Source organism: Falco peregrinus, chromosome 4 (assembly GCF_023634155.1).
Source record: "Falco peregrinus isolate bFalPer1 chromosome 4, bFalPer1.pri, whole genome shotgun sequence".
Taxonomy (NCBI): Eukaryota; Metazoa; Chordata; class Aves; order Falconiformes; family Falconidae; genus Falco; species Falco peregrinus.
Window position 1 is genome coordinate 30,982,604 of NC_073724.1, and position 24,824 is coordinate 31,007,427.

General features: G+C 40.0%; 1 protein-coding gene across 1 annotated transcript in view; it reads right to left on the reverse strand.

Moving 5' to 3' along the window:
* The window catches only part of MAP3K15 (mitogen-activated protein kinase kinase kinase 15), an 87,278-nt gene extending 62,779 nt beyond the window's left edge, over positions 1–24,499 (reverse strand). The window contains exons 1-2 of the mRNA XM_055802503.1: positions 24,181–24,499; positions 12–151 (exon numbers count right to left, since the gene is read on the reverse strand). Coding sequence (XP_055658478.1) covers positions 12–151; positions 24,181–24,499 — 459 coding nt within the window. The remainder of the gene's footprint in view (positions 1–11; positions 152–24,180) is intronic.
* Between the last annotated feature and the right edge of the window lie 325 nt (positions 24,500–24,824).

The following is a 24,824-nucleotide window of genomic DNA, read 5'->3' on the forward strand; positions in this document are numbered from 1 at the left end:
GAGAACCTTACTTTGAGAGACTGAGCCGTGTCAGCATCAGTGTCATGGTAGAGTATAACATTATTAGCCATGTCAAAGCTTTCACGCACGCCAAGATGGTAGAACAGTGATGGTTGCTTGGAAATATCACTCATGTCCACAACTGCAACATCTGAAATGAGAGAGGGAGGGAGGAAAGCACTAAAAAAAATAATAATCTTAAAACCATTTTTATTCTTATACAGGATTTAAAATAAATCCTGAATTTATACATATATTTGGACAGACAAAATCAATATATTCAAATTAGGATCATTTTCTCACAGTACAAGTAAATTTTACCATTCATATGAAAAATAAGAACCTACTCAGGAAATTATCAGAGTGTTACACTAACTGGGTGGCAGAGTTTATGAATTCTGCTTGAGGTTTTGGAATCACTGCATCAGTAATACCTCAGGGGAAGAAGCAGTTCTGCATTTGCTCTTTGAACTGGGCCTGACAGCCTGAACACCCAACAAGATGGAAGACTCCAAGCCTTCAGGTGGAACCTCTAAGAACAATAATGGAGCAGAAAATTAGGGAAAACTGCAAGACCAGATTTATCTTAAGAGGCTGAGATGTGGAGAACAGGAAATTCCTAAACAGTAGAAAAAGAAATGACTGTGACCTTAAAAGCCACAGGGAAGATGCTCAGGGGTGCAGGAATGAGCCAGAGCAAGACTTCCACTGCTCTTGGGTAGTATTTTCAGTCAGAAAAGGAAGGAAAAAAAATTCTGTCTGTGGAAGATGACCTATAGAGAGAGCTAAAGAGAAATACCCCCTAGTGTGCAGAACAGCTGAAATACAGGCAAAAGATTCTGAATTCACCATTTAGCTCTCATATAAGCCTAAAGGCCAGAGAGAAGAAGTAACTGGAGAAGACAACATGTAACACTCAGATTTTTTCCTTGATCCCTATAACCTCTACACTAACTAAGAAAATTTTGCTTTAAAGCTTTTTAAAGGTCTGTATCTATATGTCTGTCTGCTTTCACCATTGTGGAACAGATGGATGAACTTAAACCCAAAGTATTCGTAAGACTAGAGCCTTGGCATTGAAACCACTGGGGAGTCTGACGTTCAAAACAGATTTGAGAGACTCAGTGCAGCTGGGTAGTAAATCCTGCATCTCTGAAGGGGGAACAGTCAGTGTCTGTACCTATGGGGAATGACAGAGAAGGGTGAAGGGGTCTGTTGTGTAAGATCTAAACACAGCAGCCAGTTTACCTGTGCTTCACCAATGTTACACATAACAAGAATTGATACTCCATACTTAGTATGCAAGTTCTTGGAAAAGTCTGCAATGAATATACACTCCTGCACAATTCTATCAGTCTATGCTAACACACCACACTGGGGTCAGCCAGTCCCTCTGGTTACTTAACAGACTCACTGTTAAAGCACAAGGAATGTTTTGAGTCCAGAGATAATGACCTGCCTTAAAACCTAACCATCACCATTTAAGAGAGGGGAAAAAACCACACCAAAAAAAACCACAAACCCAACCCAAAAGTCAACAAAACAAGCAAGCAAGCAACACAAAAAATCCAAACACACCTTCCTTTCCCCAAAAAACCCAAAACTCCAACACAAAATGACGGCCGAATGAGAAAATCCACTTATTCCTGTGGAACTTCGGATCCTGCACCATTTACTGATGATCCTTCCAGTTCCTGTTTAGCCAGTTCTCTACAGCATGGACAAAATTCTTAGTATACTGCACAGTGTAGGGTCACACAAACAGAGCAGGCTTGAAGCAGTAAACCCCAGCTCCATAAGCACATCCAAATGTAGATTACCCCAATATTACAAAATCATTTTGGAAAACATATATGTTCTATAAAACAAAAGTTAAGACAAACTAACGAGCAGACCTAGAATCAGATACCATCTAGGGGGAAAAAAAAAAATCAAGTCGAAGAGCTTGGACTGTTTTTAGCACCTGTATAAACTGATTTTGTGGAATGAGAGTGCTGTGAATTCAAAATCACCATCCTGGTAGGAGAATTCAGACAATGTGTTCATGTAGCACACAGATACTGCATTTTACGATAAAATGTGAGCAATGATCCATAACAAAGTTTATCAAAACAAGGCTATACAAAGTTCATTGCCGCATGTAGTAGTCTACAACTGAAATTTGTCTTCTATTGACTACTGCTAGGTAACAATGCAAGTAGTATCAGAAAAATATTGAACAGACATAAGAACAAAAAAAAGCATCTGCATTAAAAAGGGTAATTATTCATCACTTATTCATTCATACTAAGAAAATCTATGATAATAAGTTTTTCTTGTTTATTCACACTTCATGAACACAGGTGTGAATAAGGTAAAATAAAATAAGAATAAAACAAACTGAAGTCTAGCAGAGATGAAGACGGTATCACAAAAATATGCATGCAACTGAAAAAAAGCCCCAGGAAGGTAACTGAATGGATGCAGTCTGATCACAGGAATCAAGGGATGACACAGAAGCAAATGACAGCGCACAGATGCAAAGCATCAGAAATGCTAGTGGCTGTGGACTAGAGCAGTGGTGAGAAGCTGCACTCCCAGGGAGCTCTCCAAGCCCCACTCCAGCAGGAACAGCAGCAGGCTTGAAGCAGGGAGGAAAGAGATCTACTTATAAACCAGCTTTACTAATGTGCTAATGAAATATAGCTTGTCCAGTGGGCCCAGGAAATGAATGCAAATTTGGGCACAGAACAGGTAAAAAATAATAAATGCTTATTTAAAAAACAGATCCCTAGGATGTATCCAGTGCACAGGGTGCTGAGAGAATGGTGCTCAGTGCCATGGATCACTGGGTCTAAGCACACTCTCCAATACAACTGTTTTCAGGGTTACATTTCGCTTCTTGGTGTAGGCAGTTTTGTGAATCATTCAATGAACAATGCTAACATGACACCACAAATATTTCTGTTTCGGTTGTCCTGTATTTTCCTTATGATTTGTGCCAAAATATTTCACCTACAGGTCTTCACACAGACATGGGGCCCTGTACTTCAACCACAGATTTAGTATGGCTGATAAGAGAGAGATAAGAATTCCCTTAAACTTCCTGAGATACTAGTGTTGTAGTATTTCTTTTTATGTATCTGCTTCGCAAAGCTTGATGGATGAATAGAAACGTAAGTTAATCACACTTCATCCTCAACTCCCATCTTCCATGTCAGGAGAGCCTGTTCAGCCAAACATACTTCTGGGCTTTCCCCTTCCAAATTTAGGCTCGACCTCCTCCATTGTAGACTACTGTGAAGCCAGAGCTAATGCAAACTTCGATCAAATCTTTCAATGAATGAGGAATTTTATGCAATAATGAAACGTGACACACAGGTCTAAAAGACCAGTGGCATGGTTTCCTACGTCCAGAAGGAAAGAGCATGGCAAGGCACAGTCCCTCTGTAAAGACAGAAAGCTTCTAAGTGAAGTACAAAGATCTTCACAACACATCCACTACAGGGGTGGGGATGTGCTTAAGGAGGCACATGACCAATTTTGGATGATTCTGGAACAGAACATTTAAGCTCATTGCAGCAACAACTCACGTTCAAAAGAACATACTCATAAAAATGTGTCCCTCCTCCCTTCCTCTGAAGCATAAAAGATCTTTTCAACTCTTTTTGTTCTCTCATAGCTGTGCATGAAACTATTTTAATCCTGAAAACTGAAAAACTGATCTCACTTTATAAAGTATCCAATTGCAGTTCATTTGTCTAAGCTTTTGTTTTAATTTTAAAACAATTATGCTACATGTATATTTTTTAGTTCAGTAACTTCATTCATCAGTATTACTAGTACAATCTTGACTAGGTCTCCGCATTGTTGCAGCAGATGGCACATAAATAATTTCTTATATTACAGTTTACATATTTTAACACTAGTGTGTCTTAAGAGACCAGACAGGGGAAAAGATAAATAACTATGACAACTGAAATGAAGATTAGAGATTATTATTTGTGGTAAAACAGGAGTCTGTGACACTAATAAATAATTCAACAGGAAAAACATTATTACACAGTTTAAAAACAGAGGACTGACTTCTCTATCTGGAATGTACCTGAAGGCATCACACAATTTAATGATCTAAGCAAATGACAAGTCTTGATGTGACTATTGTGTGATTTATGGCATTGCTAGCAACAACAAAAGGAAAATGTTGGCACCAGGTTTTGGGATTTGTAAATTAAGAGTAGTAAATGAGAAAATTAAGAAATAGCCTGAAATATGCTGAAAGTTAAATAGAATCTAGGAGGCCTGACAGAGGAAAAAAGTCTGTACTGCTTTCACCTTCTGATCTAAGACTCACCTCCATCCAGCCTTATCTGTGCTGAGACCAAGAACCCTAGTCCATTATTATAGATTCATTATTTTTCAGTATTTGGAACTTCTCTTTATATAACAATTTCTTAAAAAACCAAACTCCATAACATGGTAACAGAAACCTTATAGAAGGAAAATGCAGAACTCTGCCCCTTGTTACTAGCATCCCAGTAACCTTCAGATTACTATTGCTTCAGATTATTGGCTATTTGCATCAGTTATCTTCATAGAGAGTAAACCAACAATTGTGCTAGCCTTAAAATCTGCTGGAGGAAATTGTCAGTTATTTTTCAGAAGACCAACAATGCTCCTAAAGAAAAAGAATCATCATAACTATCTTCAAGAATCCATAACTTCAGGATGCATATTCAATTTATTTTTTTCCTGCATAACTGTACAGTCCGTTAAAGGAATGAATGCCAGCTTTTATAGGGAAACAATCTGAAAACTAGGAACCCTTTGCAGCTTTCACTTAAGCTAAAACAAAAGGTTTTCAACTTTATTATACCCTGTAATCCCAGAAACTGGTAGAGGGAACAGCCCAAGGCAATAAAGCATAGCAGTAACTACCAACAGAACTGTTAAGGTAGTTTTTCAGCACAGTTTGTTATACCAGCAAACCATCAGTGCCTTCCATTAGATCCCAAACACAAGCCAACTGTAGTGTAAAACCACTGTCAACATTCATGATGCTATTCTAGCTCTCACAATGCATTGAGTTTTATTAAAATCTCACTACTCTAAAATCACGCTATTCTGTAAGAATCTGGTTACTCTTCTTAAAAAGAGAGAAGAATTTGTTTCAATCACAATCACAAAGTAAATATAAAGATATAACTAGAAGTTGCCTTAGAAGATAAAAATCTCATGAGACATAAACATGCAACTTTTTTCTAAATTTAGGAACTTCTGGTTGAAACCAAGAATATTTCAGTTCAACCTGTTCAAGTTTGCAATTTTATAGCATGGACTTTGCTACCTGCACTGGTTTGCTATAGGGCCAGAACTGTTTACAAAAACAAAAACCAACTAGGCAGTAGTGATTTATCCTGCAATATAGACTTGTACATACTATAAGCACATTAAATAGCAGCTTAAAAAAAAATCTTCTATTTCAGACTAACCTTAACTTCTTGTAGATTAAAACCAAGTGCTGCACTTCTGTACAAATACAAATATCAACTGTAATAGTTTAGAAATTGCTTACAAAGCACCTTTAAGAGGGAAGGTTGTTCTTACAAGATGCAATCAACTTTTGCAGAAGAATTCAGTTGTGGCTGGAGTCTGACTACAAGTTTCAGCCTACTTCCCGCTTCAGAAGAGGAAACACAAGCATATACACTGGAGGTCTGAAACTTTATGATACACTAGGGGCACTTCCTTTGGAAAAAGCATTTAGTTCACAGGCCAAAGGAACTGAGAATTGAAAGAACAGGAAATTAAAGTAGGTATGAATCCTCATATGAAATCGGGAACAAAGATGACCGTTTCCTTCTCTTCACATATAGTAAGCACTGAATAAAAAAAAACAGTGAGATTTTGGGGTTTTATTAATGACATCAAACACAAAGTATAGAAAGAAAACAACTTTAATAGTGGCCAAATAATTTTTAATTCACTCTTTTAAAATTATTATTATATTGGCAAGACAATTAGAAAATGATTCTGATTCTGGTATATTATTCATCCACACCCACTCTGGTTATAAAATGAAGCAAAATCTAAACTTAGATACAACTCACTGTTGGCAGTTCTAATGGATTTGTTAAGTGCTTTAGGAATTCTGAAAACCTGGGCATCAAATGGCAAAAATTCTGAAATGTGCTTGTCCATTGTTTGCCTGTTTGCTCAGGAAAACAAAAGGTGTGTTGTAAAGTGGCAATTTCAGGCACAGGGTGTTTTATCAAAAACAGGGCAACACCTCTAATTTGTGTCCTCAGATTGAGCTCATCATTTGCCTTTTACTCAGTTGTAGCTTTAACCTTACCTTCATCTACCACAGGTTTTATGTTACAGAATGATCTATTGGTGAAAAAGGCGTACCACACACCATAACTTATCAGTTCTGCTCCTCTGATCTAGCAAAATGGAAGGCAAGGGAAAAAACCTAAGAATTGGGGCCTTTATAAAAGCCAGCATTATCAGAACAGCAAACTCAAGGGGGAAAGTCAAACCTTTCTTTCACATTTCTTTCTGCATGTCAAATCTTGCTCTGGAAAGCAGTTTCACATCCTTCCCCATGAAGGCATTCTGCTCTGTGAATGTGAACACGGCGAGTGCTGAAGAAGTAATGCTAACTGTGTATTAGCTGAGCAGAAGCAGCATTCTTAGCTAAGGAAAGTCAGGGAGATGTCTGGTCTCATATAAACCAGTCCTCACTCCCTTCACTGTCAACACAGAGAGAGGAAAAGCACTTTTAGAAGACCATTCATCTGATCTGTCAGAAGCCTGTTTTAGGACAAGACAAGCTGCAGCCCAGAAGCACCCGTATCTCTTCACTTACTATGAAGGGAGTTAAAGCCAACTGCAGACACCCACACTGACGGTGTTCAGTACTACAAGCCCCCTCCACAGAGTCTCCGGCTCCGTTCTGAAGAATTTTGTTAACTGCCAAGGCATTTCAGTCAAGAATGATATCATATCAGCAGATGTTCCCACCAGCTGACCAACAAATTGGTGGCCAACACAGAAGGACTACAGCTCTTTCTCATCAGTATTATATCTGCAGTCTCTCTGCCTGTGAGAAGGAAAAGGAAGGACTGCCACAATTCAAACCCTCAGCTAAGATTTCCAAAGGTGTCTCTGAAACAGCTGCTTGAGTTTTCCATAAACCAGGAGCTCATTTCTGAATCCCAGCTTACAACATTGTTTTGACACTCCATAAATATGATTATACAACTGTGCGGATGACTGACTTTGAGGTGTTTTTGCATATATTATCTCAGCCCAGATTCTTTTCTGCTACTTATATAGTCTGATTGATTAGTTACATTGAAGCATCGACTATAACCTCCTGGCTTATCGTTGAAGTTAATACACAAGTTAAATTCTCAGCAAAATTACCTTCAAGTCAGATGCAAGCATTACCTTTCCCTGCAAGGCAATGACATCGATAATAAATCCAGTATCAGCCTTTACCTTCCCCCCCCCCCCCCTTTCATACCGTAGCTTGTGAGGTCCTGGGAGCTACATTGCCTCAAGCCTGAGGGAGCTAACTCACAGTGGTGCAAGAGATCACAAAAAACCCCCACAACCAAATCAAAAAAGAACGTACACACACACTGTCACTGGAAACTCACTCAAGTACACACCTCTTTGCACAGCCACCTTGAAGGACTGTAAAAATTTAACGACTCTGGCACTAGAATCAAAGTCACTGATCTTTATTTACCCACCACAATCATATCAGATGGGTCCTGCCAAGGTCTGCATGCTGCTAATAAATGAAATATGAAAGTCGTGATAGGCAATAGCGATCAATATTTATACCACTTCTTTGTAAAATTACAGCCTTCAAACACCTAGGTTAGAAATCATGAGGGATCTCATCACTTGGATCTTAGCCATTTGAACAGTTTCATGGCTCAGGCAGATGAATGCTTAGGCCTGCCTGCAACTCCTCTTTCCCATGACCCACGGTTCTGATTCCTTCTCTCCCCATTCCACCCTCCCCTTATCCTGCAACCTATATTCAACTTGATAATTTCTGCCTAACTTAGCAGTAGCACAGTAACAGACAGAAGCTCTGTCACTGCAGCTAATCAGTCCTGTGAGTGGTATCAGCTACCAGCTTTCCACTAGCCTCCTGGAAAAGTACTTTAAGAAACCAATAGACTTTACAACAAGTAAAAGAAATAAAGGTTAAAAACTTAATTTCATGAAAACTCACTTTTTACATATCATATAATAAAACAAACTTGCATCTGTAACTAAAAAATCTGATTCTGTAAGGACTAGAAAGACTCTGGTCGGAGATAGTACACACACAAACACCACTGAGATATGGCCATCCACACTGTTTTATAATCTCATTTATTGAGTGTCAAAACAAAGTACTTAAACTTACAGTGGCCCTTATTTAAACTTTGTAAGCATGCACCCAACAGAAGTAAAAAAAGAGGCAAACTAAAGCACTTCGCTATTGCAGTTTGACATCCATCATTTGACTGTGTACAATGTAAAAGCAATAACTATTAATGACTGCAAGTTTCAGGAAAAATAATCCTTCCTTTAAAAAGCTAATATATAATGTGAAATACTCTATACTCACTACCTAATTATTGTTAAAATATGCTTAAGAATCTTAACATTCTAAGAAACTTTTTTCAAACACCATAGCTCATTGGAGACAAGCAACTGTGGAGTATTGGGGGAACAAAGCAGTTCCCACCTGCCTCAGTGGCTGCAGAAGATGAGCAGTGACACCATGACAGGGGCGGACAAGACTGCAGGAAGAGAAAAGGCAGTATCATGGCTTCAGCAGCTGAATGAAACTGAACTCCACCTCTGCTTCTTTCACAGCTGCTGTGTGATGCTAGCCTAATCACATAACCCGAGATCTCAGAGATGGACTTGGTGACCATACATTCACTGAGATTCTGATTTGGGGAAAGAGGCATAATCAAAACACCCCCACTGGAACACAAATAAAGTGGCTTTGAAAAGACAGCCCTCATTTTAAAGATAGTTTGTAATAAACCCAATGCCTTTAGAGAGAATTCCTAATATTTTACATAAGCTGTTCCCTTCTATCATCCAATTGTACCTCAGCATGAGTTACAACTCAAATAGTCTCTGATTCATCATCTGTACTCTTCCACCTGCAAAACAGTTAAGCATCTACAGAGCAATCAATACGCCTGAATCTTACCTCAAAAAAGACAGACATTTACACTTCCCATGTGCTCCTACCCAAATGAATACTAACAAAGCAACATTCAAAACCTCTCAAAGCGTATTTAAATAATCTACATTTGTTTCCCTTTTTGTTATTCACAGACATTAGGCAAATGAAGATCCAAAGAAGTCACATTACTTCTCGCTTTTTCCCAAATTCATTATCACTGATTGGAAAAGGTTTCCAAATCTACGTATCCAGGACACTAAAAAAACCAACTTACCCATCACAGATTATCTGAGAAAGATACTGTTCAAAAACTTTCCCCGTTTATATGCTATTAGTATATTAAAAATTTTGACATAGATGCTAGACAACCATAATGAGTCGATGTCTCACATCGTACATGCTTTTCACTATGATGACAGGTCATTAAGGATAACATAGTTTCCTAAAATTTTTCTCTAAGCCAAAGAGCCTACTAGTTCTACAAAATCTGTCATTTCTCTGCCCTATTTATCAGCAGACAAGAAATGAAACAGTGGAGTAAATTAAAAACAGGCACTTCACACTTGCTTGCTGCAGGAGTAGTGTGCCAAGTGTCACATGAGACTATTTCTACTGCAGCAACATTTACTAGAGCTGAGCTAGCCAGTTGAGAGAGCATACAGAAAAAACACCCCAACCCTGAACCTAGTTTGAACCTTGCCTGTAGTCCTGGGGGGGGGGGGGGGGGTGGGGGGGAGAGGAAAGGTGAGCTTTATTTAACTTTTCCTACACCTCTGCACTTCCTACACTGGGTCATAAAAGGCAACGAAAGGGAATGAATTATCAAGAAAAAAAGATCACTTACGGGATAATCTGGTCTAAATCAAATTGAGAAGAGTACAAAATTCAACAAGAAAGGCTATTCCTTCCTCCCCGACTGCAGGCAAATCCATTTCTAGGCCAAGGAGATTTAGATAAGCTCCAAACTTTTTAGACATTTATCCAAACTAAACCACTTGAAAGTTACCCATCATTTAATGTTGAATACCTTGGCTGGGGAGCCGAAAAAACCTGCCAAATCTGCACATCTCCAACAGGTCACATACTGGCCAGCAACATATATCAAAAACGTTTGAAAAAACAAAATTATGCTGAGCTTTATCTTCTGCCCAAAAAGATTATAAGAGATAAGAAAAGTAACCAAGATAATAGGCACTACAACGGAAAGAAAAAAGTTTCAGTACATTAAAAGCTCCTAAGTCTGGGTTAAGCTAAGACCTTCATGCTTTTCTTTATGAATTAAAAAATACAGCACACACAGACAAATTAGACTTTCTTACTCTACACTGAATCTCTTATTTTTCCTAAACACTGATTTTTTTCAAAACAGACATGAAGCGACTTCTCCATCATTAGCACTGGGAACTTGTACGCATCAAACTGAGGTATCCCACCTCATAAGTAGATTACAGATTTCCTCTTTATGCTGATAGACTCCCAGACTGTCACTTAGGACCCACATAAAAGCAAAATAAATTATACACAGAGAAATTTTTAATTGAGAAAAAGCAGTATTATTAAAATGCAAATGAAAATAAAATTTACATAAAGCCACAGCATCCTCCATGAGCCAAGAGACTTGCACTCACATAGATACAGAGTTCTTCATTTAATATGCTGGATGCTGGGCAGATGTGGATTCAAACTGCTGTTTTTAACTTTCCTATAAACAGTACAAGCTTTATGTGCCAGCCTAAAAGACTGCATGTGCTACTGAAAAAATCCCTACCACTGAACACTGTAATTCCAAAACCAGGTAACATTCATTAAAAAAACGGGGAGAAAAAAACCCCATCTATTTCAAGGCACTAAGTAGCGATCAATAAAATCTAGAGTTTCAGTAGAAGCTGGTCTTTCGAAAGCAAAGTCACAACTATTATCTACTTACTCTTCAACTACCTTATAAATACAATATACATTATTACTTCCAGCACGTAGACAGGAAATACTAAATATGAACAGAGCTTGTTCGTTGTTACAGCAGATCCATTCCAGATTTCCCTACTTTAACTAAGATTATAACTAAAGTAAAAGACCCAAAGCTAATAAATCATAAGACCTCTGTAGAGTCAGAGGAATATTAGTACTTCATCAGACACAATGAATCACATGAAACTGTGATTTTACAAGCCTCTAAACATGGTCTCCAGCATTCATTAAACATAACATGGAATGGTTCACCTCAAAATATTCATACATTTAAAGCTGTCACAAGATGAATCCCAGCATGGATGCTGACAATACCTCAGTTTAAATATTCAATGGTGTATTTTTTTTTCTTTTCACCTTTTCCTTGTAAATTTAACTCTACAAGTATTGTTTTGAGGCTGAATTCTTGCAATGTTCTATTTATCACACAGCTGTTCTATCATATCATACACTGCTGTTCAAATCAGTAGTCTGTGAGTACTTCCATTGTACAAAGTCCCAAACAGACTTAATGAAAGGTCTGGTACTTCTTGATAGGGCATCCTTTTCTTCTTATTTTGCGGAAAGACCAAAGTGAGATTTGGGGATGATCAGCAAAGAAGAGCAAACTCAAAACTTAAGAAAATGTTGCTGGAGCTGTGAGAATCTTTATTAATGTGCAAGTTTTTCTACTAAGTAAATTTTCCCTTTTATAAGATTTCTGAATTCTGTGTATTGCACCTTCTGTAGAAAGGATGGGTGCCAAGCCATGACACTAAGACAGATTGCTTTACCCCACATTCATGCATATTCACCCTAGCACCACTTCTCTGCATTGCCCCAGTGATCACAATGTAGTGTATAATAATTCATAGATCAGAATTCAGTAGTTCAAAAAAACCTAATGTTTGTCATATTACTGTTGTATTGCTAAATTAGTTTACAACTTTAAACTGGCAGAAAAAGACAACTGCAAATGATTGGAAGAACTTACAGGCTTGTGCCTGTAAGTAAGGCTTGAGCCATGGAGCAGGGACAAAACTGAATTTTAGTTCACTAGAGTCTGTGCTGGTTTCAAAAGCGCACTTTCAGATGCAGTAAGGAAAAAAGAAATACATGAATTACTGCAGTGATGTTTTCAGATGGCAAGCAGTTTCTAAGAAAATCAAAATTTGTGTTACCAGGTCATCCAAACACTGTGCAGAGTCCCGAGGCATTTTGACACACATTGGCTGTGTATCTTCAGCATACATCAGCAGAACCTTCCCATCCGTTCTGATACTGCCTGATTTCACTTGACTAAACTAGCCTTCATTTAAAGATTAAGTTCTTATAATCACAGCAATGGTATTAACTGTGACAGACTGTACGTAAAAAAATCGACATCACTGGAATGCTGTTTGGTAACTGAGTACGTGTCATTATTATCTTATTAGCAACCTCCAAGATAGGAGAGAAGACTGAACAAACTTTCCTATGTTGCACTGCTTCTAAAGAAAGAATGTTACTAGTGACATTCGCTAAATTCTGCTGCAGAATACCTGGAGTCAGTGGTCTGACAGATTGTTATATAGTTATGGACCAAGCCAGAAAACCAGGTCTGTGCTTTTACAGCACGGTTCTTACTTGTGGCCAGGCAGTCACAGGGCTGCCTCTGCACCGTTAGAACCATCCTTTTTACCGTGTTCTGGACTGCAGTATGACTATGGGACACCCAGGCTTATCAGATGATAACAAATGCTGTTGAAAGTGGGCGTTTACTGCTTTTTCCTTTGGAGCTAGAGTTTGGCTGCTGTTCACTAGTTGGAATTAAGTATTAGGCTTGCAAGACAAGACTAAATAAGCATGTTTTCCAAGGGATTTGTGAAAAGTGTTCAGGGAGTATGACAACAGTGAGTATGTTCATGAATATCAGCATATGCTCTAGAAGAAGGAAGGGATCTATTCAACACATTGCAGCATTAATTTTTCATGAATCCTTAAAGCTTTATCAGCTTTGATGAAACACAAGTCAAAGTCAGGGTTGAGCAACTACCACAGTCAGATCTGAGGCCCCACAGATTGATTAAAGACACAATAGAATAGCAATCAGTGACTGCAAATTGGAAATTCAGATTTGAAGACATATTGAAGGAAAAGGATGAACAGTACATTGCTAATCTGTGCCTTGTGAATGTGTTGCTGTGGGAGTCTGCAAGAAAGTTTAAGATCCTAAATTCTGAATATGCATCTTTAAAATTGTCCAAAATACCAAGACTTAAGGAAATTAACTTGTTATTCTTCTCAGAAGTTGTATTGTATCTTCTCAGAGGCAATCATTACTGCAAAACAAAGAATGTGAAGAGGCATTAAAGGATAAAAAAAGTAATACAAATTTAAAAATAATCAAGCATTCTTTTGTGCCTTAATTGCAAGCCAGAATATCAAGGCAATTTCTGGTTTTCCAAAGACAATATGAAGACTTACCTAGTTTTGTTCTGTAACGGTTATAATAATCACAAAGTTAGGTTTATCAACCTTAAAACTTAATTACCATGAAAACAAAAATATTAATTTGAACCATTTTCAGACTTCTTTTCATTCTGGTTCCGATACCTTTCTGCACCTGACAACAACCCATAATTTGTCAGTTGTCTTAAGGACCATAAACAACAGCAGCAGCAACAGGCACAATGCCAGGCTTTGAGCTTGGTAATCATGTCCTTTTCTCAAACTGGGCTTAAAAAGACTGAAGAGTGTCAGTTTACAAATAAAAGTATCTGAAACAAATAACTCTGTTCCACAAAAGACAGAGATGATGCTGATTAAAATGGACAGTTACTCTGTTAAACAGGATTATGCACACAGAAGCTCTGCTAAGTAAGATAGCCTAGTGCCAAACAGTAATGCCATTGTAAGCATTAGCTTTTCCCCTGCAAATTTTAACTATTGACTAAGATTAGAGCAGCAGAGAGGACTGGTCTAGCACTGCTGGAAAGCAACACACAGTCAGCATACAGCCTTGTACTGTTTTCATTTACCAATTCCCAACTCCATTTTCACCTTGTCACTCTCAAGAGAAAAGGCAAAACTAACAAGAAATCTATTCCCTCAACACACACACACAAATCAGCAGAATTAAAAAAAAAAAACCAAACCAAAAACAACCAAAACCAAAAAAAACCCACACCCAACTTTTTTCTTTCTTCAGCTCCTGTGACAGAAAGGCAGCAACAGTAGAGTTAATGTACCTAGTCTTACACTAGTGAAATGATTATTGGCAGATATTCTTCTGCATTAGACAAAACCTGCAGCCTTTCTGTGATTGCTAAGGTAAAGATGCTTGATTCAATACAATTCTTTCTGGCTGAGCTAGCTACTAAATTTATGTAACAAACTTAAAGAGAGAGAGGAAACAGGATAGCAATCAATTGGCAAATAAGTCACTATCCCAAATGTAAACAATGTAACTCCCCTGTTATTTTCTCCACAATCACTTTCCTGAATCTACAACTCTGTTCTTGACAGGCCTGGAGGCAATGGAGTACAACAATTCATGGAACCAAAGCACTGCTGCCACCAGTAGGAAACTGAAGATTTTTAGAGAAAGTTTGTTATCATGCCGATTTACATGGGAGTTTGTTTTGTTTTCAAGAACTAATGTATTTTGGGCTAAGACCTCAAAAGCTTTAAATATTATGTGAACAATGTTTCTCAAATTGTTGAGAGGCCAACGATCATCACTGACTGACCTAGAGTTCTGTGCATGAAGGCATTTCTTCCTAAATAGAAGAAAAAACACTAACAGCAGAGTCTAGACATTTCCTTCCATCACTTGATAAAATGAAACAAAAAAGAACAGAGTAAAACAGGGTTAAAAAGCACTTCAAGATACTTCCATTTACAAATACCATTTGTTTTTTCCCTTAAAGAGATACTGAAGAATTTTTAAAAATAATTTAAGCATAAAAGCAGCATATACTACAGTAGACACAACTATATGCACACAAATTCAGCTATGAAAAACTGGAGTACTTCCCTTAATACTGGACTTAGCTATATCATCGCAGATCAGCAGAAAGTTAGGAACATAGTCTTAACACGCTGTTTTGGATTTGTGCCTATCATCAGGGCTTGCTTCAGTCCATGAAAGATCATGCTTACCAAGGCTGGGATCATGCACTTTCAATGTAATAAAAGCTGGGGTACATTTTTTTAAAGTTGTGAATCCCATTTGGCTTTGAGCTCCAAGGCATAACTGTTGTTGAACTACTGACTTGGACCAAAGTTTGAATGCTCAGAAGCTTTACTAGAGAACAGCTGAAAAGTTTCAGTTCTGCCACCTTGAACACCACAGCAGAATCATTTACCTTGCCTGGCTGAGTATTATAAAGGATAAAAAAAGCAAGCACAGTTTATCATGACACAGTGATCCAATACTTCTAAGTGTCAGAATTGATCCAGCTTTGGGTCCCCCCTTGCAGACTACAGTGATGCAGCTTTTGCTCCTGGCATGCCTCTATAGCCAACCCAACCTTCCAGGAAAAGGTGAAGGTACTTGCAACACTCCTAAGAGAAAGACGACAGGCTAGGTGAAATGATACTGTGGGACACGTTTGGCCCATCAGCTGCCAGCTAAATCCCACTGACCGCAGCAGAGATGGGAGCTATGCTGTTTATAGCAAGCCTACACCCTGGAGCAGGATAAATTAACAGCTGCGCTCCCTCTCTTGGCTCAGGGCAGGCACCCACACTGCTGTTCAAAGGTAGCTTGAGGCTACAGCAATTCACAGCCCTGCTGAAGTGCAAAGCAAACAGAGCCTACCACATTCGCAGATTTCACGTGCAAGTGACAAATCTTGTTGAGGTCCTCCGAGGAAAGGCCCTACACCTATCCTGACTGACTAATTGCAGCCACCTTAACATCACTGCGGGGTGAAAAGAGGCAGCAGCTAGGCCAAGCTACCACCACGGGGGATGCTCCTCCGTGTGAGTCAGGTTAGAAGTATGCCTCAGGGACCAACGGCACACAGAGGTTTGCAGCAGCGTGGACAGCCAGCGAGTCTGAAAAAGAGGGCATCTTATGAGCAGAATATACAGGAAGCCAAGAAGTCTGGAGTTCTCACCCGAGCTCTGCATCGTTTAAACATCAGAAGAGCTCTACCTCAAGCTTCTAGTTCTGCAAACCAGGAACATCACTTTTTATCTAGGGAGTGCATTGACATTTCTTAACATGCAAATATAATTTGACAATTAAAAAAAGCAATGTACGATTACATTGATAAAAGCAGAACATGACTGCAGAACATAAAATAAGCAACCACGTATCTATCATAATTTGCCTATTGTATGGGAGGATGGAAATTAAAGCAGTGTGATTAACCCACACAAGCAAATATTTCCTTTTTTTTAATAAAAATAAAATAAACTTAATTTTGTGACCTCAGGTCTCACCGAAACAACTTATAAACCTATGAAGAATATGCTACGCACGGCATGGCAAGTCTAAACAAGCATGCAGTCACTGTGAAGGAGACCAGTGGCCAGGAACCAGGCTCCCACATCAGAAACATCACATGCCCACCCTGTTGGCCCAAGCCTGTCAGCCTCACATACGGCTGCTTTTCAGGAGCTCTCTGATGTCACCAAGAGTCAACTTGAAATGCAACAAGGCAGGACCACAGATCTGTTTGCCAAAATCTCTGGGCCAAATGGCAGAGCAGATTCCTTCAGAGTAACTTTGGAACTATATTGAAAAACACATTTGCGTATCATTCTTGAACAAAACAAAACAGAAAAGTGACCTTTAGAATTTGCTGACAGGTATGCATAGCCAGCATGGTTTTTTCCCTCCTATCAGTAGTCAGAACAATACTTACTTATATGAAGAATTCCAGAAAATGCTGCAGAAAAGTTTCACTTTCAAAAAACATTTAAGCAATATTTTAAAAAAACAAAACTAAACAAAAACCACCTTAACTGCAGTGTTTTCAAGGCCATAAGCGTGACAATAATTGGTCTTTGGATCAAAGGCAGCTCAAGGTACATGCAGTTCATCTTTTCAGAATAACCCTGCATGTTCAAATTTTCTAAATCTTTCCTAATGGCTGTAATGGGCATAAAAGCTTCTAACTAAGCCCATTTAAAAGTGAGAATCAACAAGGCTTTTAATCATACAGTGCAAAATATTACTTTCAGAGTAAATTAAACTAGAAACACACACAATTTGTACTATATTCTGGGGGAAGATTCCTTCTTAGCTGATTCAACACCTAGTAACCATCTGATGTGTTCCTAGCTACAAAACCCAGCGACACGAGGTTCACAGTCAGATTCAGAGAAGTCTTCTCAGATTTAATATTTAAGCTCAGGAGGAGAGAAAGACAAGCAGAGAAAATGGACAGTTGTAGGTTGGGTTATTTTTTGGTTTTGTTACTGTTTTTTTTCATGCAAGTAAGTTTCATGCAGAGGAAAGAACAGGAAAAAAAGAACCGCATTCCTCTTTTTATTTATTTTTTTTTTTCCTTTATCCAAAGGTCATGGCACAGAAATGAGTTACTTCACATAGATAGTGCATGCACACATACATAATCTCACTTTGGAACTATGAAAGAAGTCCAAATTTGCATGGCTAACACCAGATTTTTAGAGATGCAAACTACTTCATTCAAAGCTTCATGAAAAGGTAGGACTCAGACTAGGTTTGGATTGTCAGTATTTTTTTCCATATGACCCATCACAACTAAAAAGAGATGTTAGTTCCAAAAGGAGAAGTAATAAAACAGAATCTCTCTCCATGAGAGAATCAAGGTACTTCTTTTTGCTTTTAACATCTTCATCATTCTCTGAATACAGCTCTGATCTTGCATTTGGCCCGCGGCAATATACCAAAGGAATGTTACTGAATTCCACCTAACCTATTTATGGTTATTTCTTTGCATGTTTCTAAGCTTGTTTGGCCAACATTAGAGGAGATATTTCACAGAATACATCCAAGCTGAACCAAAGTGAAGCCTTTCAGGTTACACGCAGAAAAAGCAACAGGGTTGAGGCAAAGCCATTTTTCACAGGCGACCAGGTAGAAAAGAGTGTTCTCCACTGATGAGCGAAAGCCTGCAAACCTCTGAATGCAATTAAGCTTTTTTGCAGTACTTCATGTTGGAAATTGACCCCAACTAATATCATTAAAGCAAGATAAACTTCTTGAATGTAACACGTCCCACAGCACCTGAGATGTATTGTAACATATAGACTTGATGGATAGCATCAGGCTTGTTACTGTCCTTTAAAACTCATGCACTTGGACAGGAAAGGATTACAATAGTGGTATATTACAAGGTCTTGTTATCAGAATATTTAGGTTGATGGCACAATGCAGAGCTTTGCTGAAGACACCTGTAGTCGCTCTAGATGTGCAGTACCACACAGAGATAAAGGATCAGGTCCTGAAAGCTCTGCTGTTGTATTAAAGCAGCACAATATCCACCCCAATCAGCCCTAGCCTCTTAGCCATCATTTTCCCATTCTGAAGATGGTTTGCTTCTCTTCACATTTCTGTATTCTGTAGTATATACATCTCCTGAGATTTAAAGCAAATACATTTGAGCCAGTTGGAGGGAACAAGAAAGAAAAAGTATTAAGCATTCCTCAGAAAAACAACAGACTCTGCCTGGTGAGGTAAGCTTCAGAGAACTAACCCTTAACCCCTTCCCCACTGTTCACTGTCATGCCCAGGGGCAAATACAAATTGTGGCAAGAAGGTTTGTCGAAGTTTATTTAGGAGCCTCAGCTCTCTGAGAACGACTCTCACCTTCTGTCAGAGATTACAGTCCCTGAGGCAGAGTCAGCAAGACAAGCACGTGCCTCCAGCTCAGCAACACTAGTTACCTTGCTGTATATTGTCTTCAACCAGTGACAAATATTTACTATACCCTGACTTACTAGCCTTTGGGCTAAAGAAGTTGAAGCATCCCTTCCAATTCTGAAGTGGGGACACTGTCCTTCAGAGCAGGCAGTGGGGTACAGGCAATAACGATTCCTTCAGTGGCTGCCAGAGTCTGGCAATTACGTTCCGGAATATACATTTTCTCCTTCCCCTTTCCTGGTGTAAGATGAAGAAAAAGTTTCAGGGACAAGATATTAGGGTTATATTAAGAGTGGTTCAACTACAGCACAGAAGTAAGGAGGAGCCATGTTTCAGTCTCTGTCTGGGCCCTGTCCCAAGTCTAACATTGGCTCTGAGTGAAGACGGAGCTGCAGAGACAGATACCAGACAGTGCATTTTGGGGCTGCCCTATCATGCCAGATGCTGGTTAGAGAAGTTCATACATAGCAAAACAACAGAAACAGACTTCAGAATGTTCCACTATACTAACAAATGATTTGACAGAGTTTCCTGGATTGTCAGAGGAATATTTATTTTTCTCAGGCAAACTTTTAGCTTTATTCTTCAGTACTCCAATCAGTCTCTCTCTAGCTTGTCTTCTTTTTAGTCAAATTTCATCCTGCCGACATTTAGAGCAACTACAGTCACCTCTAAATGCTGTGGTCAAATGGTTGAAGAAATATTCCAAGCTTCAAAACAGATTCCTGTACATCCCTCATGAGGTAAAAGGACGATCAGCTACAGAAACAGGATTTCACAGAACCAAAACTCATACAACTGTAGAGGCCACTCCTTCACTTAAGACTCTAGACAAATACCGTGGCACTTCAGGCAAGAAGTCTTGATGAAGTTTCAGGCAGAGTAGTAAAAGCTACATCTCTTTCTATTTAGCATCACCCTTCCATAGGCACAAGTCAGACGTTTAACTCTGACATCATGTTTGCTTTCTTAGTACATCCAGAACAGAAAGATCCTTTGCAGCTATGGCAAGAGCACAAAAAGGCTGAATCACTCTACCTGTAACATCACTAACCAAGCCACGCTCACCTTTTCACTCTCTCTTAACTTGTAGAAAATAAAACTGCAGGCAGTGTAGTGCATTCATCAACATGGGACAATTCTGAAGAATTTTTTAAATCTTCATTTAGCTCCTAGTCTCACTGTTCCTGTATAAAATTGCTTTTATTTTGTGCAAAAAAGCTTCACACTAATGCCTGGTATCTGTGGCTTTCAGTCTAAAAATACTGCCTCTCTTTCTTCCCAGAGATACGGTCAATGCATGCAAGCATCCTTGCTGCTTCTCTATTAGGTAGACACCATCACCCGCTTCTGCATAACATAAATTACTTTGTTGACAGCTTGTTTCTAGCATATACAGAGCAAAGAGACCTCATCTTTCTGTTATCAAGCCCTTACTTCAGGGCTAACTCTCAAGTGCTGTACTTCCCATTTAGCAAAGCATCTGAGAAAGTTCAGCGATTTCTTAAGATGAGGGTCATTCAGCATTGCCTGCTGGTCTGCAATAACTAAAGGCTTAAGTCACGCTTCTGTTCATAACAAGATTTCAAATGATAGGAAGTCAGTAATGAGTACACTCAAGGAGAAAAGAGACTTCATATTCTTATTATGGAATATAGGGTTTTTTTGCAGTACTCAGTGGTTTACTGAAAAATCATCTACTAGAAAATCTGCGGGCAGACAGGAAGAAGAGGTTCCTGTTGATCTTTTTCTTTGCATCCAGTCCTTAAAGTTTGCTGGTTTTGTCATCAAAGATACCGATTCCAAGAATCATTATATTTTAGATTCATACTAAATCAGATGGATAAGCTTGCAGAGAGGGGAGACGGGGTTGTCTTATGACTTTAAAAGGCTACCATTTCAGGCAGAGTAGGGGGAAAGGGATAACAGATAGCACTCTTAACAAAGACCTCGTGTTACTATTCACAATGAGATGGACCTCACTGCTTGGTCTTTAAGCGTTAGTAGATGGTTAAGGTTCCAACTACTAAACCAAAAGATGGCTATGGGCAAACATCCTGTGGAGAATTCCCACTCTAATAACAGAGCAAGGTTCTGCCCATGGTGTACAGAAAGTAAATATATATTATAATAGATACCTTCACCATATGGGAAACATCTCCTCGGTATCTTACACAGGCAGTAATAAAACTTCTTTAGATTTTTTCTTTTTAAAAGGAAACACACAGTAGTTTCCTAACAGAAAGTTCATAATGAGCCACAGAACTGCTCAAATTAAAACCCATTCTTAATGTTGTTCTTCGTTAAAAAACGAATAGATGCCAACATTACCAAGCCAGCACATATTCTGGAAAAAGAATATGGCAACAATTAATTGTATCTATAAAATGTAAAAATTAAAAAGGGTTGATTTTTCAAAGGCTAAAGAAATTGCAGGGTAGCAGATTCAGAATGCTGCTTGTAAATGAACAATTATCAGATTCAGCATTTTTGGATAATAGCTTGATATATGTTCAAAAACATGAGGCAGGGAGAAGCCACTAATAAACAACACAGAACAAGAAAACAAGCAGGGCAGAACAAAAATTCTCCAGAAACAATGATGGATCATTGTATATAAAAGAAGAACTGGAGAGAAAAAAAAAAAGAAAAAAGAAAAAAAAAAGAGGCAGCACTTTAAAATCCGTGATAATGAAAATCCAATATGAAATTTAGGTCCACTGATAGTTGATACCAGAAAGAAAAAAGAAAAAAGGGAAAGAAAACAATAAAGTGAGTAGTGTAACATATTTTTTGCCTCTTTGCAGAATGAAGCAAGAGGATCCAGTTATTCTATATGACACTTAAAGGAAGCAAAACTTTCCCCATCGCTAGCATGTAGGAGGAAGAAATGAAGCAGCAAGTACCAAGATAAAGACATTCACCTCAATGTGCCAGCGTAATTCTATAGGTTTTAACTCAAGGTTCTGACAGAGGATTTCTCAAAACATCAGTCTTAGATATAGTATAGGAATTGGGAAAACTCCAGTGGATGGGACAAATGTCAGTACAGCCTGACTATTCAAAACAAGAAAAAAAAAAAAAAAAGAAAAGAAAAGAAAAAAGGAAACTACAGAGATGTTCAGTTAAAAAGAGACAGTAACTGCTGCAATGCAAGAATAAAAAAAGCTATTAAAAATGTTGATGCTAGAAGAGCTACTTATTAAAATATCAAAACAACAAAACAGCAAAATAAAGAAAATTATTGTTTACACTTAACAGCACTTTTTAAATTAAGGATGCTTGCATTTTCATGGTAATGTTGCAGTTAATGGTAATTAATTTAGGACTCTGACAGCAAATTAATTCTAAAACAGTACTAACACATTCAACATAATTTGTCTGTATATATTTTTTTGAAAACTAATCTCTCTGCTTTTTGACAGCTTCCTGGTCTGGCTGATAAAGGTGACTCATGTTAATACATTTGAGTTTCTCTTAATACAGGTAATTTATCATTAAAGAATGCTTTGACCAAAAAGTTTGCCAAATGAAGGCATACATTACAGATTAAAAAGTTGTCCCCCTGGCTGGTCTCAAGAAATCTAGAAAGAAATCCACACAAAGATTATTTTGAACAGTGTGCTTCAGAACAATTCCTGGTTCAGGACTATGCAATTAGTTTTTAATTGACACTAAAAATGATATAAAGTATTTGCTTACTAAACCTGGATATGAGATTGTTGCGGGAGTATCCAGTGACAAGGCACTTTACTATTACAAAGTGATATTAATCACTGATAAAATGATCTTGATCCTACAAGATGACTTCTGTGCAGAAGTCTGCAAAGGTAGGTCACATTCCCAGACAAGAGGCGCTCACTTCAGAATGCAGCAACTTTAGAAAACATTTTAAATAATAACTGCCTCAAGCTCTCAGTACAATGCAGAGCAGTGTGTGCATAATACATTAATAGGACTATCAGTAGAAACAGAGAAATAATTTTGCATTTATGAGTACACTATTATGCTTACCTTCAGAAGGGCTACAAAAACACTGGAGATAGACAAAGAAATTGCTAGTTCATGGTTGTGTACTAAGGCACACAAAGACACAAAGCGTGTATATTTATTACACGCTTGCCAACCTTGCCAGCAGAGGTACAACACAATCCCATGACTGGGAAGTTAAAAAACAACAGTAACAACAGATACGAGTTCCTCAATATTTGGGTGACTTACCAGGGGATGAAATAGACTCATCATCATATGAAAATTCAAAATAAGACTAAAGTTTTAAGAAGTGTTATTTCACGAAGTTCTTGTGAATCATCAACATGGATTTAACAGTACTTTCCCTCTTTGGAGTCTGTGAATGCCCCGGTTTCCTAATCCCTGCTCATATGGCTATGAGATAAAGTATGCCTGCAACACGTCCACATAGTTTGATTCATTTTAATAATACCTATAGACTCAGGGCCTTCCTCTGCTTGGTCAAAAAGCTCGCAATTCTCTGCCATAGTGCCCAGCCAGCCACTTCTCTTGAGTGGAGAAGCTTTCTTTTGAAAACATCAGACACCAACCACCAGCTGGAGCCTGGACAGGGTGGGCAACACTCACAAGTCTTCTTCCTCAAGCGTGCGTTTCTACAGTCCCTTGTTCACAGCAATGCTGGATCACCCTGTTCCTGCCGCATGCAAGCCAATTTCACCATCCAGGTCTGGAGTTAGCACACGAAGCATCTGGCCAAGCCATGCCACATCTCACTCCAAGCTCCCAATCCAACCGGGAGCTGGAAGACAATTCTTAGCAAAACAAACTAGCAAGAGTTTTGCAGCTCCTTAAGGCTTGGTTGGTACAGTAGGATCCACAGTCCTGCTGGAGCAACACACTGAAAGAGCTAGTCTAAGGGCCTGATTTTTTTCCTCACACCTCCTCCTCCATGTGGCAGGATGCTCCTGAAGACCAGGCTCTTGCTCTCACTAGATAAGGTTGCGCTCACTGCCATTTTCTTGGGTCTACACCCCTCCTCAAGACCCCCCTCACGGTTGCCTCGTTCCCCCTCTTCTCCAGCCTCTCCGGCACCACCTTTGCCGAGCCTGCCCCAGCTCGGCCGTGGCCCCACACAACGCGGGAAGGCGGCACAGGGCAGGGGCGAGCCCCAGCCCCAGCCCCAGCCCGAGCCCCAGCCCCGGCCCCGCCGCAGCCCGCTGCTCACCCGCGTCGTAGAAGGCGTCCAGCACCGCCGTCTCCCCGAAGTCCAGCTCCCCGAAGTTGACCGTGACGAGCTGGGCCCCCTCGGCCTCGCAGGCCCGCAGCAGGCACTGCCGCGCCCCGGCCTCGGGGCTCCGCGCCCCGGCGCCCGCCTTGGGAGGCTCGTTCAGCACACACACGGCCCGCAGGCAGCGCGGCCGCGGGGCTGCCGTGCCGCCCTCCACCGCCTCCCCGCCGCCCGCCGCCGCCTCGGCCGGCAGCTCCGGCTCCGCGCAGGGGTGTGCTGGCTCCGCGGCCCCGCTACCGCCCGCCGGGCTCTCCATAGCGGCGTCAGGGGCTGAGGGAGCCGGCGGCTGCCGGCAGGTGCTCAGGCGGGGCCGCGCCCCATCGCAAACTGCTGGGCAAACTCCAGCGGCGCAGGGCGAGGGGCCTCCCACCCGCCCCGCTGGCGGCCCTTCCGCCTGCGCGTCTCCCCTCGCCTCCGCGGCCGGGCGGCACCGCTCCCCGGCGGGCGGGCACGGGGACCGGCGCGGAGGGACGCCGCCCTCCCGGGACAGGACGGGACGGGACGGCGCAGGGGAGCGCGGCGCGGCCCCAGGCTCCCCCTCCCCACCGGCGGCACAGGCGGACAGCCCCGCCGCGCCTTCC